Below are 17,897 nucleotides of genomic sequence, written 5' to 3'. Positions count from 1 at the left end.
CGTGTGCCGAGACAAATAAATATGTCCGGTCTTTGCTGAGACATTATTATTATTATTGTTATTATTATTATTATTATTATTAGGCTATTATTATTATTATATATTGCCCAAGCGTATTTACCCCATCGCCAGCTCTGCTAATGGTCAGCTACCGGGATGGCTGAAGTTTTCCATGCCTAGCCAATAAGTCTAGAGTTGTTTCTTTATTCTTTTACTATACATGAATTATCATGATGCAAATTCCTGAAAATTTGCAGCCGAAACAGCAATTTACGCGCTTGTCTAGAAGGGAACCTTATATACGCAAATTTGTCTAACTTAGAATTTAGACCAGCTAAAATATATTGTTAGACCAAAAATATCTTATCGATTAATTAAGTAATAAAGACATGTAATAAAGTAATAAAGAAAAAAAAAATAATAATAATAATAAATAAATTAAAAAAAAAAACCGTCTATTGCTTCAGCCTTCAAAGGCCGCGGAAACATGAGTTCGTTTCTTACGCAATCCATTCCACACCCGACGTTCATGGCTTTCTTCCCATTTATTAAATATAGGCAATTGGTTGATGAAACATTGATTGAAATTAAGATACAATTTCTACAAAACGAAATTCACTTTAAAGAAAGACTTACTATAAAACAAAACTTAATGAAGTGGTCGAACTTATGTCTGACCCGCTGCATGTCTCCCAACATTGCGCATCCGTCATGCAATTCAATTATCATAATCAACGAGATGAAATAAAAAATAAATAAATAAATAAATAAATAAATAAAAAAAAAAAAAAATAATAATAATAATAATAATAGGCTACAGCCCACTATAAATATGAAACTAAATTTGCTACGTTTTATCCCTCTGGCCGACGAACGCGCCGGCGCTTTCTGATGGATTTTTTCCATGACAGCTGAAAACAGGCCTTCCCTCATTTTAGGCGATAGCCTAGACTAATGCAAGACTACAGATGGTCTACTTTTATTTGTGTACGCTCACAATAACAACAAACCATTGTACTTTTGTAAAATAAAATAAATAAAAAAAACTGCGTGCGCTTTCAGCTGTCTCTCTGCTAGAATCTTTCTGGAACGTCTCAGAAATTTTACTTAAACTCAGAGAATAATTGTAGGCTACCTAAAGAAAAGAAAAACATTTTTCGATGAGAAATTCATAGGTCTGGTTTAAATAAGGCGATCAATCCGCTGGAATGTGTTGTTTCTGAAATCATGGCCAGTGCTCGTTGCTGCAGTTATCAGTTCTCTTGGCTCTCGTGCACACGCGCAGTTTTCACACAGACAATCGAGCGTTTCGTTCTGGTAAAAGCACAAAACAAAATGCACACAACGTGTCCTTGCTCTTGATGTACAATCACTGATGAACACCTTTGGTTTTAATTAGTAAATTAGCCTATAGTTATTCCTGCCTGCCGGTATTTAGTCTGCGATATCAAAATCACTAAACATTATAGCATATATAGGCTACTAGCCTAATGTTATTCAATAATAACATCAAATGTTATTAACCTTTATTTTTTCTAATCAAACCAGTTTCAGAACGTTTATAATACAGAAGGAACGCTGGAACATAAACGTTAAAATACCGATTCTGCTCGGAGTGGAGTGATTTATTATTATTATTATTTTTTCGTTTTTAAGCCCTGGTATAAAGTTTAGTAAAATGTTGATAAATTGTGCAGTCTTATACTGGTATCCCAGATTTCAATATTTGGTAGTTTAAATGCCTGCTTGAGGTCTCTGTGAAAGTTTTAAAGCATTTTTAAAGCAGTCTCATGTGCCGCTTTCAGACCGGTCACGTCTGTAACGGAAAACTGTCACATCCGTAACGTTGTTTTTTCCTCATTTATGCGAACACGAAAAATGAAATAAAATTATTATTTTATGCTCTGTGGAAAGCCAACCCTTCTTTATTCGGTGGGCAGTATTACTTTTGGTTTGCGCAATATAATTCGCAGAATTCTTAAAAAATATGTTGTCACCCAAAACTTAGTGACTTTTTTTTGTCACGTCCGTAACGCTGTATATTTCCCTCATCTAAAATATAAAACAATTGTATAGACTGACATTTTTCTAATGTCTGGACTCCTTTAGTAAGGGATTATGAATATATAAATAGACGGTTCAATATGTTGCTATTAAATGCATTCTTTGAGCGTTTATATTTCAAGTTTTGACTCCAAATGTCACGTCCATAACGCTGGAATTGCTCTGTATCTGTGTGTGTCGTACACACTTTGTTGTATGTGTGTGTTATTATTTTGTGTCTGCAATGCAGTTGTGAGTTGATATTTGAGTGTATGTTACTCTGTTTATCTGTAGAACAACGTATATGTTATGAATCTTACACGAAATTCATCTTCATCACAGTGTAAATGATGGTAATGGAAAAACGTGTATCATGCAACCTGTTTTTAGCTTTGCCTTATAGATAACTAACTCGTTAGCGAAATAAATTATGTTTATCTTCATAATTATAAAGTTATTTTTATTACATGTGATTCTGACATGATGTCACTACATGCACTGTGCTCCTTCCTCTCCGCTCGTCTCAGGTAAATAATGCGTCTTCCAGCTCAGTGGTCGGAGTCGCACGTTCATGCGTTTTGGGGGCGTGGCTTTGGAAGGAGCCCAGAAGGGAGGGGGTGGAGTGAATGGAAATAATGAGCTGTCTTTAAAACAGTCGTGAGAGGTCTACAGACACTCGATTTTTATACTTTCTTTTTCAGAGTACTTACATTTTAAATATGTATTGATATATAAATAAAGTTTAAACAAATTTTTAAAAAAAAGTTTTTTATACATTTTTTACCTACCCTGCCTTTAATGCTCTAATTTTGCTTTTAAAACTAAAGATGTCTTTCTGATGTTTTTTAGAGGCAGATATGTCATTATATATTGCTGTCCCTTTAAGTTAGTGCTAAATATTTATAAAAGTCATATAAATCTTAAAATATGGGAAAAAAAGAGTCTACAATTAAATATTAGCTGAAAAATATCCAATAATCAAGTGATTTGCTAAAACGAGGCACTATGATACATGTGACAAGGAATCAGACAGAAATGTCACAGACAGCTGTTTAAGTCCATCACCCCCTTCCATTCTTATTCAGTCAGGGTGACAGACTTCCAACAGAAGACAGTGAGATTTCAGGAAAAACAGCTGGTGTGACACCCTCATCCAAAATCGAGTTGTTTAGAGTCGGCTCACAGGACTTCACCTAAACCGACGGCGCAAACAACGCGGCTGTTAAAAACCTCACGTATTTAGTTTAAAGCAAAACTGGAAGCATTTGTGGGGGGGAAGCTGCAAATCAAAAGGTTAGAAGCACAGGCATGCCTACAGTGACTGGCAAAAATTAGCTAGGTGCTGAGTCTGACCTGACTCCTCAGTGGAGACAGGTTGGAGTGTAGTGAGAGAGAGGGGAGTCCTGCTGCCCTCGGCTCGTCCGTCCTCACACTCCCCCGCTAAGTTGCTGATCTGCCTGTACGCCTCCTGCAGCGCCTCCATCTCACTCCCTCCACTCTGACCGTATGATTGGACTTCAAAGATATGGAGGAGAGAATGTGTCACATCACCTGTTGGAAGTTTACTTTAACAATACAAGCTCTAAGAAAAGAAACTGGTTCTCAAACCTGCAGGTTCCAGTGCTGGCGTCACTGTTTGTTTGGCTTCTGGACATTTTTCTTTTCCACCTGCCAAATTTGGAACTGCAGGAGGCAATGCTCCATCCGTAGAATTTAGAGAGTCATGTAGTGACACTGAGACATAAGAAGAGTTTTTCACCCCCTGATCTAAACTTTTACACTATTATACACTGTAAATTGGGATGGCGTTTACCTTTGGCCAGCATCCCATGTCTTTCAGGTTTCTGAAAAAAAAAGAGGATAAAAGAATGGTTAAAATTAGGGGCTAAGAGATTTTGCCATAAAATCACATTATATTTATTTTTACACATATTGCAATTGACGTGTAGAGTGAGCAAAAAAATACAAATAAAATACAAATAAAAAACAAAGACAACATTTAGAGAAACTTTTGACTCAAGATACCTTGGGACCTGAGATGCAAATTAGCATGTCCTATAATCTTTAGTTTTTCAGCCAAGACTGTTTTTGTTCTCTCTCTAATACAGTAGATAAGAATAATCATCATCATCATATTCTACAAAACATCTCCAGCAGCCCCCCATAAGAGTGACCGACAAAATGTAAAATAAAACCTTTTCTTGGCCACTAATTTGACTTAGTATTCATCTTGTCATTTTAAGAATGTCAAATTTACTATTAATTTAGTGATTGATTAGTATTGATTTCTTTAGTGAAAAAATTCCAAACATAATTTAATAATAATATAGCATATAGCAAATAACAACAGCCAAGGCCAGGATTTCCATTAAATAATACATTAAATTTCTGTTTTTTGTTTTTTACCAAACCAATGGTATACCCCCAGAATACCTGGAATATACGACGTGTCATATGAGATCATTCTGTGATGCTTTTGCTTCTTCTTCTGCTGAGTAGGAGATTTTTTTTCGAATTTCTCCTTTTGTGGTCCATTTGTATACAGCAAATGACGACTTAATTTTCATTTTAGGGTGAACTATCACTTTAACAGTAAACACCATTGAAAACATTTGGAAAAACTGACTTTAAATTGCAGTCTTTTGCAATTTAATTGCTGTGAAAGCAATTTTGTCAAATAAAAATATTACAATTTTGATTCTACTTTGATTAGTTGTCTAGTGCTCTTTAAAATATTGCCTAATATTAACACTATATTTCCCAACCAGCATGTGATACAAAATGCAGATAGGGACCTTCATCTCTACATAACTCACTACTTCACTAATTCACCAGTTTCTAAGACAGGGCTCATATTATATAAAAATTTATATTCACCTTCTCTTGAAGCCCCTCATCACTTTTCTCACTTGCCTCTTCCTCAAAATCTTCACTATATGAAGGAGATGCTGACAGAGAAGCAATATACACGCGTTTTATTGCTTCAGAAAGTAATAACAAAACACATCCCTTTCAAATTCTTATTCTCTCTGCTCTGCTCTTACCAGCGGTGTCTTTATTTTTCCTCTGTTCTTCATTTGTTGAATCCATTTCTTCTCTTCTGAAAGGAACACAGTGAAACTAAATTTAAAGAAGGACACTATGCAAATGCTCCTTTACAAAGAACATCCTTATAATTCATTATGCCTTCAAGTCACATAAAGCTTTTTTCAGGCACTTTTGTGGGCTGGTGGGGGTGGATGGCTCCTTTTCTTGATTCGGCCTGGAATAGTCAATGGAGGATGAGGACTCTTTCTTTAGATTGGATAAAAACCTGGTATTGTCATCTTCATCCAACAGGTCCAGATTTAGAGAAACTGCAGTTGGTACTGTTCCAGAAACAATCACAGAATTTGTAAAGAAGCAATAACAGATGCTGATGGTCAAACAAACAGAGCATATTTGGATGTTATGAATTCAGAGGTAGGCTGAGTTGAAGGAAAATAGGTTAGACTGACCTTCAGGCTCAAGACTGTCTCTGCTAAAGATGACTAGGTCTCTATTCCCTTCATCCTCCAAGAGTAGCTCATTCGGCTGCTCTTCATCCACCTCCTTAATGGATGGAGTCTTCCTCAGAGACTTCAGGAAGGACTTCCCAGTTGACGACATCCCTGCATGTCAAGCAAATATACGTATTGTAAGTATTAAACAAGCCAATTATCCACACCAGACCAAACTTATTTTGACTAAAGGCTCATTCACACCAAAAATGATAATGATTACTGTAAGTGTAAAGTTTTAATAATTATTAAAAATTCTTGAAGTGCCAATAATAATTAGGTAATGATAACACCACAACTACAACACTAACAACGAGGAATGATATTGTTGGAATCACTCTCAGAACGATATTTTCTGTCTGATGAATGATAAAAACCATTGACAGCAGACATCAGAATCCACCAGACTTCAATAAGGCAGAGCATTTAATGAGCCACATGGCTTAACCGCAGAGCGTGCTTTTAATAAACAGAACGTTATCATCTGTTGGCATGGACGCTAATATAGTTAGCGTTCTTGGTGTGAACAGGTTTTAAATCCACTTTTTCATGTACTGGCCCTCTGTGTGGTACATTATCATTCTGAGCTGCACATATTTAATTAACTAGACATCAGAGAAATTACTAACTGGCACAGTACATGTTCTTCAAACAGGTACTTTTCCAGGGAATTAGTTTGCAGCAAAAAACGGTGCTGAAAACACTGCGGCTGCAATTACATATAACCCCACAACAACAGCTCTGGTCTGTTGTGTTTAAGTACTGCATATAATTATATATTAAGGTAAAATTATAAGGGAAAAAAACAAAAAGATTGGTTCCCAACTAAAATCCCAGTGAGAGAGTTCATTCTCAAAAACACACACATATATATATATATATATATATATATATATATATATATATATATATATAAAGGTCAATAATGGTGAGTAAATATCCACAAAACATCATGTTAAAAATCAAAACACAACCTTCTGGTTCTAAACATTCTGAATCTTTACCATCTACTCTCTCGACTGAATCACTAGCATTGCTTTCCACAGAAAACTCATTAGAATCAGTGTGAATGGGACTCTTCTGTCCTGATGTACAGGAGGAGTTATCAGGTGCTGGACTTGGTACACAGCAAGAGTCTTCCTCTGAGAACCTCTGTTCCTCTGAACAGTAACTATGTTCAGGTGATGGTATCTTCTCATCGACTGCATCATATTCAGGACTCTTCTGATGGCTTGTGTAGTGGGATGCCCTCTGATTGGACAGCTGGCTCACCCTATCAAGAGCTTTGCTACGAGGTTTAGGGATGGGTTTAATAGGGACTACGGTGTATAAGGGTATCAGACAAAGAAACGACACAAAAAAGTTAAACAGGTAGGCCTAATTACACACTAAAAAGTCATACAGTGCTCAGCAATAGGAAAATGACACTTGAAGATTTGGACAACTAATATAGATTATTTTTTTCAATTGGGAAACAAAACAAAACAAAAAACCCTAGGTAGATCCAGAATATGTCTACTGTAAGTTAGGGACACACATCTGACACACAATATAAGGAAATAGCCTAGTAATACTGTGGAATGAAGTGTGTAGTTTTGCCATGTTACAATACTTTCAGGAAACCAGTTTGAAACCAATTCTCTGGTGCAGAAATTACACACTTCATTGAATAATGAGCGAGATATACCCAGAGGGGGGCTTTCTTTCTGTCTGGATCCCACCTGAGTGTCCACAGCTTGGGACTTTTGAATTTTAGCAAATCGACGTTTAGTGGCTTTTTCTGCAATATTGATGGACAAAGAGAAAAGCAGAATAAAGAGAGAGACAGAGAGAGAGAGAGTACAAACAAGACGATTATGTCAAATACAAAGAAAAAGTGAAAGACTACAGCTTGACAGAAAAAAATGTGAAATTGGACAAATGACATAAGTGGTGCCTGCAGGGCAGACTTTTTATCCATTGAAATGCTGAACAGTAATAGCAGTAAAAAAAAAAAAAAAAACACATCTCTGTGAGCAGTGCTTCAGAAGTTCAAGGAACAGTGTACAAAAAACATTCTTGGAATTATTATTATTTATCAGACACAATACTTGTACACACAATGTTCTGTTATCAGTAGTAAACATCACACTATACAGTATACAGTACACACTATACAGTATATACATATAGAAAATCTTCCATAGTTCTCACTATGAAGCTCTTTTTAATTAAAGAAGCTAATTATATATATATATATATATATATATATATATATATATATATATATATATATATATATATATATATATATATATATATAAACTTAACGACCTTAAACCCTTTGAATGGTAATGTGTGTGTGTGTATATTCCATGAAACCAATACAATTTTGACTTACACATTTTTAGATTTTTTACCAAAATGTATTACTTTTCTGAACACCCCACAACATTAAATGACATATTTAACTTCCAGAAAAACATATTTTCCCATCTCAGGCATCAAATCCCTATTATTATTGGTCATTATTTTAAGTTATGGACACTACGGGAGCTCTCTGAATGTTATTATAAAATGTATTTGTGATAAAATCAACATTTTCCTATTAATCAGATGTCCCTCACACTAATTCAGTAATTGCAAATATAAAAGTTATAATATATAAAAAAATATATAAAAGTTTTAATCAAAGGCTTAACTTCAGAATTTGAACTAAAATCAGTATTCTTATGATTGCTCTGAACATTTCAGACAGAATTCAACTAACTTTAAATTACTGTTCAATTAATACAAAAAGCTTTTAAAAATATATTTTGGTGACCCAATAGATAAAATACACTAAAAAAGGTCAGAGGGACTCAAATCGTACCGGTTTCGTGGAATGACTCACATATATATATATATATATATATATATATATATATATATATATATATACACATACACACACACACACACACACACACACACATATAACCATTCAAAGGGTTTAGGGTCATTAAGTTTTTTTTATATATTATATATATATATATATGTTTTTAAGTGTCTTAGGTAGAAATCTCTCGTGCTCAACCAAGGATGCATTTATTTGACACAGTAAATTATTACAAGCTGCTGTGTATAATTCAAGGAACAAGGAGTGGGGCACAGAATGAATGACTAGATGCTTTTTAATTACCACACAGAGTGAGAGCATACACCAAACAACTATCATAACAATAAATACTGGACAAGGAACTCAGGGCTTAAATACACAAGGGAGGCTAATTAACAGAAACTGAAACAGGTGCATAACATAATCAGTAACCAAGGAAACTATAACAGGTAACACTGGCAAACAGGAACAGAACAAAAAACGAAACCAAAACAGAACGAGATTGTTAATATTGTGAAATGTTATTATTGTTATAATAACTTGAAATAACTGTTTTGCATTTTAATAGATTTTAAAATTGAATCCTATGATGGCAAAGCTGAATTTTCAGCATCATTACACCAGTCTTCAATGTCACAGCATGATCCTGATTCTAATAGGATGATTTAGTGCTCAAGAAACATTTCTTTTTTATTATAAATCATATTAAAAAAATTTATTCAAAAAAACTAAAAAAAATTTCACTGGCCTCAAACCTTTGAACATTAGGCTTTAGTTCAGTTAGGTTAGGACATTTAATTAGCTTTTATAAACCTGTCTTAGGAAAAAAAAAAAAAAAAAAAAAAAAAAAAAACATTACCGGTGTGTATCTTGAGACAAAGCATGGCAATGACATTTTTTAAGACATGTCAATGCTCAAACATGCATTTTAGTCTGGGACTAAGCTTAAGCCTAGTCTGTGAAACTGGGGGATAAATTATTTCATTCAAAATGCATTGGAAGTAAATGAAAAGCAATATTTCTTTATTGAGTGTAAAAATATCCGGACTCATTCACATTACTCTTAAAAAAAGAGTGAAAATGAAGACAACTTATGTGAAGTCTACAGAGCAATTTTGAGAAACAATTTATTTGATTCTGTTGCCAAATTCAGTATAACTTCAGTAAAAAAATATTTATGTAGTAAACACCCAAATCACTGAGGGACATAGCAGCAAGCCTTTATGGCAGAACAATGTACAATTAATTTTAAGTATCTTCCTAATATTTTATTATGCCACACTGCTTTACTGTTGTTTAGTAATAAATGCACTTGTGACATTCAATAGACCTTCCCACAATATTGTGTGTTAAGTGTTGATAGGCACCTATGATAAATTGCTTCATGTTCCTTATTTGCTAAGTCAGATAAAAGCATTGGCTAAATAAATGACTAAATGCAAAGCCAATTTATAGGCACGCAAGTGCAAAAGCACTGGGAAGCCCAAATCCCAAAAAACAAAATAAGTACTTTAAGTGCAGAGCATAATGAGAAAATGGCAACTCCTCAACCGCAGAAGAGAAAGTAATTAGGCTGCCTAGATGAATAACATCAGGTAAAGAGTAAAGACTAAATCAGGTTTAATCATATCAAAACAAACATGCATCAGTTCATATCTAGAATGATGTGCTGAACAAAAAACACCAGTCAGCTTTGTCTGTGTTATAATGTGCAAGCCAACAACATAAGACAACAACAGCTCTAATCAGCTATCCTATTCAACTGATTCTATTCAGAAAAATGAATATAATTTGCTGATCAAATTGCTAAAAAAAAGGAATCAATCAAGTTACAGATTTGGATAATTCAAGCAATTTAGAAACAAAGCAAGTGCAATTCATAGTTGCATTTTAAGGTATTCCTGATGACACATCTGATCTGAATCTTGAACTGATTGTGCATAATTTATTTTGTCAACTGCTTTGTGCTTGCTGCCCTCGAGTGGACAAACACCTAAACTACAATATTGTTGTTCAAAAATCCCCAAGACAGTTAGGCTATGTTCAGACTGCAAGCAAATCATATTTTTTCTCAAATCAAATGTTTTCAGGCAGACTGTCCGCACTATTAATTGCAAGTGGTCGAATAAGATTTGTGTGTCCAGACATAATAAGCTCCCTGTTGAGTTGCAGTGCAGAACTCCTCTGTCACAAATGGAAAATTGCAGAAATTTTGGACATGCCATTCGAACTCCATATTTCCGGTGTGGGGACAAATCAGTTCCTCCTCATAATCGGGTCTCTATTAGGACCCCAAGTGATCCTATTGGCTCAAATTAATTTTAATAGGCACTCTCTTTAGAATGCGGAAAGTGGAAGCACGTGCAAGGCGATAATTTGTGTTTATAAAGCATATACAGTTGTATTTTTTTTAGAAAATGAGCGATCGTTTCGCTAGATAAGACACTTATTCCACGTCTGGTATTGTTTAAAGCCCTTTGAAGCTGCATTGAAACTGTAATTTTGACCTTCAACCGTCTGGAGGCCATTGAAGTCCACTATAAGGAGAATAATCCTGGAATGTTTTCATCAAAAACCTTAATTTCTTTTCGACTGAAGAAAGAAAGACATGAACATCTTGGATGACATGGGGGTGAGTAAATTATCAGGAAAATTTTATTTAAAAGTGGACTAATCCTTTAAGAGTGATGCAAAAGACAATTTGAGCAGCCAGAGCATCCAGACTGAGAGACATCAGAAACAATCTGACTGGAATCCTATTTCAAACTACCTCTATATGTGGTCTGAATCAGATTTGAAAAAATCCAATTTCCTGTGTTTTTTGCTGTCCAGATTCTCAAAAACCCATCTGAATAAAATCTGGATATGCAAACAATCTGATTTTTGCTGGCAGTCTGAACATGGCCTTAGATATACTGTATGTGCTGACACCTTCTCTTCTCAAAAGTACTTACAATACACTTATTACAAGAACAGCATGCATCCCTGGAAGTCTGGGATAAAGTGTCTTTCTAAAGGGCACAATAGTGTTAGTGGATCTCAAAAACTTTCCAGAATGTAAACCTTTGGCTTTTGAGCCCATAACAAAGATTATGCTAAAGCTTTCAGCCAGGCTGGAGATTTCACCCAAGCTCTCTTTTAATTCAGGCAACACCAGCACTCACCTGTTCCCTCTTCACTGTCGTCGTCATCCTGCCACCATGGCACAGACACTGCAGTCTTCTTCACTGGCCTGACAGGTGCTTTTCCCAAGCTGTCAAGGACACTAGGGTGCTTGGTGCTGGAGCCCAAATCAATAGAGTCATCAGAGACAGACTGGAAAAAAGCATAGGTACACAACAACATAAAGTTTACCTGCAATACTGGACTTAATTTGTCTTTCTATTATTACACTGCATATGGAAGAATTATAAAAAAAAAAAATTGCTGAATGAACCTGCTTAAAATCATTTTAGATGGAGTAACTTACAGTATGTCACACCGCAAGAAGCATATCAAAGCATATACAAACGTAATTAAACAAAAAATTGTCAGAAGTAGTAAACAAAAGACTATAAACAGTAGCCTACCTCTTTCAAGAATTGCTCAAACTGTTGATCCAACTCCTCTTTAGTCAGTCTATGAGCCATAATTCACTGTGAGACAAACGTATTAGAATTAGACCTAACGTTATATGTTTTATATAAACGTGTTATTATAAGAATAACTCCTTTAAAACAAACAAAAGTTATGTTAAATATCTGCTAAATATTGCAATCTAAAACAGAAAGATTCTGGGAGAGAGACAGGAAAGTCTGCTCGCGCTGCATTATAAACAAACAGGTTGTTGTTTGATTTGTTAGATGAGATCTAACACATATATGCTGTCCTGTGATTACAGAGGTTTCGTTATTAGCTCGCTAGCTCGTTTGTCATGGTAACCGAGAGAAACGGTCAATATGTTTGCTAAACTGGAGAAAACACAGGACGCAAAAGACTCACCAATACAGCTGGAATATGAATATACAGTAAATCCTTTAATGTTCACATTGTGTTTGAAATGATACAGTTTATCATAAAGTTTCCCGCTACAATAACCGTGGGATTACTGACAGCTTATTGGCCGTGTCACGTCACATGGGTACGGGGATTTGATTGGGTGGTTCAGTTCCGTGTGTTTTTGGGTTGCCATGTTGGAGAAATGCACTCAACACAGGTGATGCTTAGAGAGTTTTCTCTTTCAGGCTCAGGGCCTCTCACCCTAATGCTTTTAAGTGTAGCTTTTTTAACTGATGGGATTTGTTTAAAATATTGTAAGTGATTTTATTTATTTATAAGTTTATTTAAATAGGGACAGTAGTACAAAGAAACATGATTCCAGTCAACACTGGACAGTATTATACATCGAGAGTATAGCATAATCTAATTTTCATCTTGGGTCCCGTTCAAGGTACAGTATTCAAGCCTTCTTTTGACATTGTGATAGTTATGATGTTTTTGAAACACTAAAATCTTTATTATATATAGAATAAACACAAATGACATCTTTTATTTCCATTTATTCCAAACAAAATATAAATCTTTCCTAATACAGAGATGAAGAAAAAGCATCACCATTAAAAAAAACAAGATAAAAAAAGTGCAAAAACATTTTTGTTGTAGCCTATGAAAATCCCTATAATTACACAGAAAAGTGAACTTTTCATTATTCAAGTCATTAAAGGGTTAGTTCACCCAAAAATGAAAATAATTTCATTTATTACTCACCCTCATGTCGTTCTACAGCCGTAAGACCTTCGTTCATCTTCAGAACACAAATTAAGATATTTTTTTATGAAATCCGTTGGCTCAATGAGGCCACTATTGAGAGCAAAGACATTCAAACTCTCAAGGTCCATAAAGGTACTAAAAACTAAAAACATATGAAAATGCGTTCTGATGATGGAAGTGATCTCTCGCGCTTATACTTCAATGAGTGCAAGACATCACTTCTGTTGTCAGACCGCGATCAGACCTCACTAACCGGATGCTGAAGGCAGTTGGACATAGTGGTGTTTTAGAGGTGAAAAATGATATAAATACTGTTCGGTTTCTCGCACAAACCGATCGTTTCGTGTCTTAGGACATCAATGTGTCTTCACGAACTGCAGGGTTTAATTTGGATTTGTCTGTGCATGTTTTTTTTTTGTCTCTTATAGATTGTGTTCCCATTGACATGCATTAAAATGAAAAAAGTTAAAAGTTAAAAATCATCATTTGTGTTGAAGAAACAAAGTTACCTACATCTTGGATGCCCTGAGGGTAAGCAGATAAACATCAAATTTTAATTTTTGGGTGAACTATCCCTTTAAGATAGAACCACTCAACTCAAATGAACTGTTTCAAATATGTTTTTAGTACCTTTATGGACCTTGAGAGTTTGAATGGCTTTGCTCTCAATAGAGGCCTCATTGAGCCAACGGATTTCATCAACAATATCTTTAATTTGTGTTCTGAAGAAGAACGAAGGTCTTACGGGTGTAGAACGACATGAGGGTGAGTAATAAATGACATTATTTTCATTTTTGGGTGAACTAACCCTTTAAAGTCATATATATGCATAAGGGACACAAAAGGCACTTTTTTTTAATAACCCTGCAGAAAAAAAAAATAAAAATAAAAGGGTGTTTAATGGGTGTTTTATCTGTTCACAACCCCCTGTATACATAACCAAGTGGTTTTAAACTAATCCAGTGATGTAAATGTCATCACTTCACAAAAACTTTTTTTTTTTTTTTTTTTTACACTATTCGCTGGACAGATGATCAGACTCCTCCCTTCTTCTCAATAAAACTTCCACACACCATATGACTAATCAAAACCTCTTTCAACGTACAGTATTCAAGCCTTCTTCTGACATTGTGTACAGCACTGACTATAAGTGACCTCGAGGGGCAGTATTGCTACACAGATTAGTCACTCTTGTCTGTTCATTTTTTTTGCATAGGCTACAAATATACTGTAGGCTACAACATTTGCAGATAACAAATAATAACAGTCTCCCCACACCAACTGCTGCTGCTACTGCCACCATCTGAAGTGTGACAGAATTAAGCATATGCATTATGAATATCTGAACCTTAAGTGAGTGAAATCATAAAACCCTTAATTTTTTTTTTAGCTCCATCCATCGCACATCGTTTTCCTTGTCATTTCTGTTGCATTAGCCCCCTGATGGGTGCCTGAATGGGACAATCAGCAAATCACTGCCGGGAATGCAGAAAAGTGAACATCTAGGAGTGTGGTTCATGCTCATTTTTGTCTCCGATTTCTCTAAATGAATGCTTAATGCATTCTAATCGTGACCCTGGTGTCATCAGAGCTCTATCTGACTCTGTCTGAATGAGATAAGTGAATGAGTGATTAGGATGTGAATGCTTCCCTGCCTCGTTTCTCATGTAAATGCGCCCCCATCGTCCACCAAACGCACCCCATACCTTAATGAAGGCAGTGTCCTCTCCCGTCGACTTGACATTGGGATGCTGGTGTACTCGCTGATAGGAGCCGGACAGGATCACCCTTTCTACCCCACCCTCAGTGTAATTCATATTCATGTAAGGCCCTGTTAATATTTTGGTGGGGTGGGCATCTTGTAAGGGATGGGCTCCATTACAGATAATTGGACTGACCTTCAGATGTATTTCAGCATCATACAGTACACTGACATTGACTGTCCTTTAGCAAACTTATACATTTAAAAGCCACATGGAATACATTTCATCAGGCTCAGCTTTTTTGGAGATTGCAATGGCTCTGAGTTTAATTTGTCAGGCAACTTTGAATAAATCCAACGGATTGATAACCAATTCTTCAGATGCTACAGCAATGTGTAGTGCTGTCTTTCTAAGGTACACAAACTTTGTCATACTGATATATTTAAATGTTTTTAGGGAGATTATTTCAAACAAAAATGATTAGTACTATCTGTTTTGTTGTTCAGTTATAGTGTGAATATAGTAGTATTAATTAATATGTGTGTGTGATATATATATATTTTTTTTATATATATATATATATATATATATATTTTATATATATATATATATATATATATATTTTTTTTTTTTTAAATGTACTATAATATTAATTTATATTTTAAAATATTGGTTATTACCTTGATAAATATATTTTAAATATTTTTAGTAGTAATATTTCTAGTCCACTCTCCAGTCTTAAATATAAAGAAAAGAGGGCTATAAACATAGATTTTTCTTTAAATGCGGCTCAGATAGATTGAGAAGTGGTGAAGAAAAATGAGCCCGCACGTGTGAGAAGAGATGAGGCCCATTAGACACTAAGGCTGGCAGTCTCTCCAGACATCATCTCCTTCACTCGTGCTCTTCTCCTTGCCGATCAATTACTACTGCCTCCTGAAACACTTTGGCGGGGGACACTCAAGCCTGGCAGCCCGCTTCATCATCAGCTTTCTGGGCTCGTTGCCTCAGGCCCATTTCTGCCACATAGAGGAGGAGAAGAAGCTGTTTATGATGGTATGAGTGTGGACTTTGGCTATTGAGATGTGTGTGACTGCTCCTGACATGACCCTGAGGTCTGCAATGCTGAGGCCACACACACACACACACACACTTGTAGGGCTTCTTCACTGTAATTCCTTCCTGAACAGACTCATATTATCTATAATTGTGATTCATGATCTAAATTTTACTAGGTTCCAGGCCCTGTTGACCTGCAACATCTGTTGACAAAAACCAAGTGTTTTGGCAGATGTATATATATATATATATATATATATATATATATATATATATATATATATATATATATATATATATATAATAAATGGAAGATTATGAAGGCTGGACTGGGAGAACCTAAACTTTTAATATCCAGAGATGTCTGAATTCATGTTTAAGAGCACTTACTATTGTATTTATATAAAATATTAGATGTAAAATACAATATTGAAGCATTAATATTTAATACCAGCCAACTACCAAAGTCAAATGGTCACAATTTAATAGGTATTTTCTCTACGGTTTTCAGGCCTTTTAAAGGCCTTTAAGTACTTGCGCAAAAACTACACTACACTTCCCGGACTACACTTCCCATAACCCTCCCTGCCAATCACCTGCACTCACTCCACCAATCAGCTAACACTAATCACCACACCCAGCTGCCACGCATTACCTGGACTACATAAGCTAGTCACATCCTGACACACATTGCGAGGTCTTGTATACTCTGTTGCGATTCTGAGTGTTTATCCTTGTGTCTGTCTGCCTGTTACTGTTCCTGTCTGTTCCCCGTGTATGATTCTCTGCTGCCTGCCCCTTGGACTATTTGCTCTGTTTTGGATTTACGATTGTTATCTGCCAGCCCTGACCCATTGCCTGTTCCTTGACTACGATTCTGCCATACCTGTTTGCTGTTGTTCCACCATTTAACTATGAACTCAGTTTAATAAAGCTTGCATATGGATCTCACCTCATGTCCCACCTTGTTACGCATGTAACCACTTCAATTATAAAAGTAAAAGACCATTTACAGCCAATACAGGCAATTTACCATTGAAAATATATGTTTTTTAAAGTTCTTGAGGTTGATCCAAAAACCTAAGACTAGTTCACCAAAGTTGGTTTTTGAAATAAGTCGATGGACAGTGCCGGTCCAGGAGGCAAAGTTTCTCAGAGTGCGGAGTTCTACCATGTGGTACAAATGTCGTTGGCGTATGCGAAAAATCTTGCGAGACACGATGCTTTACGCACATGAAAAACACAATGGCGCCCCGTGGCCAATTTCTTTAGAATTTCACACAGGCCTCTTGGGCCGTGAGTCAAACAGGCCCAGCGAGTTTTGTTCAGATCGGCCTTAGTCTGATAGCTGCTCAAACTTCAGTGGCCGACGGTGGACATGTTTTTCGAGATGCGTCAATGTCCTCATAGACAATAGTGGCCCCTCGGACAAAGACGCTGCATGGCAATTTTCAAGTCGCTCAGACTAATGGTGAAGTAGTTATAGCTGTTTTCATGTTTTTTACTGTTATAGCACCACCAAGTGGCCAGTCGCCACGTCCTTTTTCACGAGACCACAGAATGAGCTCCCACATAGGTGTGCTGAGTTTGGTGAAAATATCTCATTCTCAGAGGTGTAAAGTACTTGAGTAATTTTACTTGAGTACTTAAGGATTATTTTGGGGGATTTTTACTTTACTTGAGTACAATTAAAAATCAATACTTTTAATTTTACTTAATTACATTTTTGAAGAAAAAAGTACTTTTTACTCCTTACAATTTTATTTACAGTCAAAAAGTTATTTTTTGGAGATCATTCTATTTTCCCTTGCTATTACCAAACCAATTGAATTGCGCTGATGCCCAGTTTAATTTAAATGTTATTTATTCAATGAGATTCATTTTCACATTCCATGAAATTGGTCAGAAATGTTCATTGGTCCTTTGGAAGTGACGTCATGTCGCATC

At 35.6% G+C, this 17,897-nt stretch overlaps 1 protein-coding gene across 3 annotated transcripts in view; it reads right to left on the bottom strand.

The window, feature by feature from the left end:
• The window catches only part of cep162 (centrosomal protein 162), a 35,742-nt gene extending 23,187 nt beyond the window's left edge, over positions 1-12,555 (bottom strand). The window contains exons 1-10 of one of the 3 annotated variants that reach the window (XM_048153052.1): positions 12,421-12,555; positions 12,009-12,074; positions 11,604-11,754; positions 5,541-5,693; positions 5,261-5,411; positions 5,088-5,143; positions 4,921-4,991; positions 3,857-3,887; positions 3,652-3,777; positions 3,397-3,558 (exon numbers count right to left, since the gene is read on the bottom strand). In XM_048153052.1, the coding sequence (XP_048009009.1) occupies positions 3,397-3,558; positions 3,652-3,777; positions 3,857-3,887; positions 4,921-4,991; positions 5,088-5,143; positions 5,261-5,411; positions 5,541-5,693; positions 11,604-11,754; positions 12,009-12,068 (961 nt within the window). In that variant the 5' untranslated portion in view covers positions 12,069-12,074; positions 12,421-12,555. The remainder of the gene's footprint in view (positions 1-3,396; positions 3,559-3,651; positions 3,778-3,856; positions 3,888-4,920; positions 4,992-5,087; positions 5,144-5,260; positions 5,412-5,540; positions 5,694-11,603; positions 11,755-12,008; positions 12,075-12,420) is intronic. The other 2 variants (XM_048153054.1, XM_048153053.1) reach the window with 2 other exon arrangements.
• Between the last annotated feature and the right edge of the window lie 5,342 nt (positions 12,556-17,897).

Source organism: Megalobrama amblycephala, linkage group LG13 (assembly GCF_018812025.1).
Source record: "Megalobrama amblycephala isolate DHTTF-2021 linkage group LG13, ASM1881202v1, whole genome shotgun sequence".
Taxonomy (NCBI): Eukaryota; Metazoa; Chordata; class Actinopteri; order Cypriniformes; family Xenocyprididae; genus Megalobrama; species Megalobrama amblycephala.
This window is presented reverse-complemented; position numbering and strand designations above follow the sequence as displayed.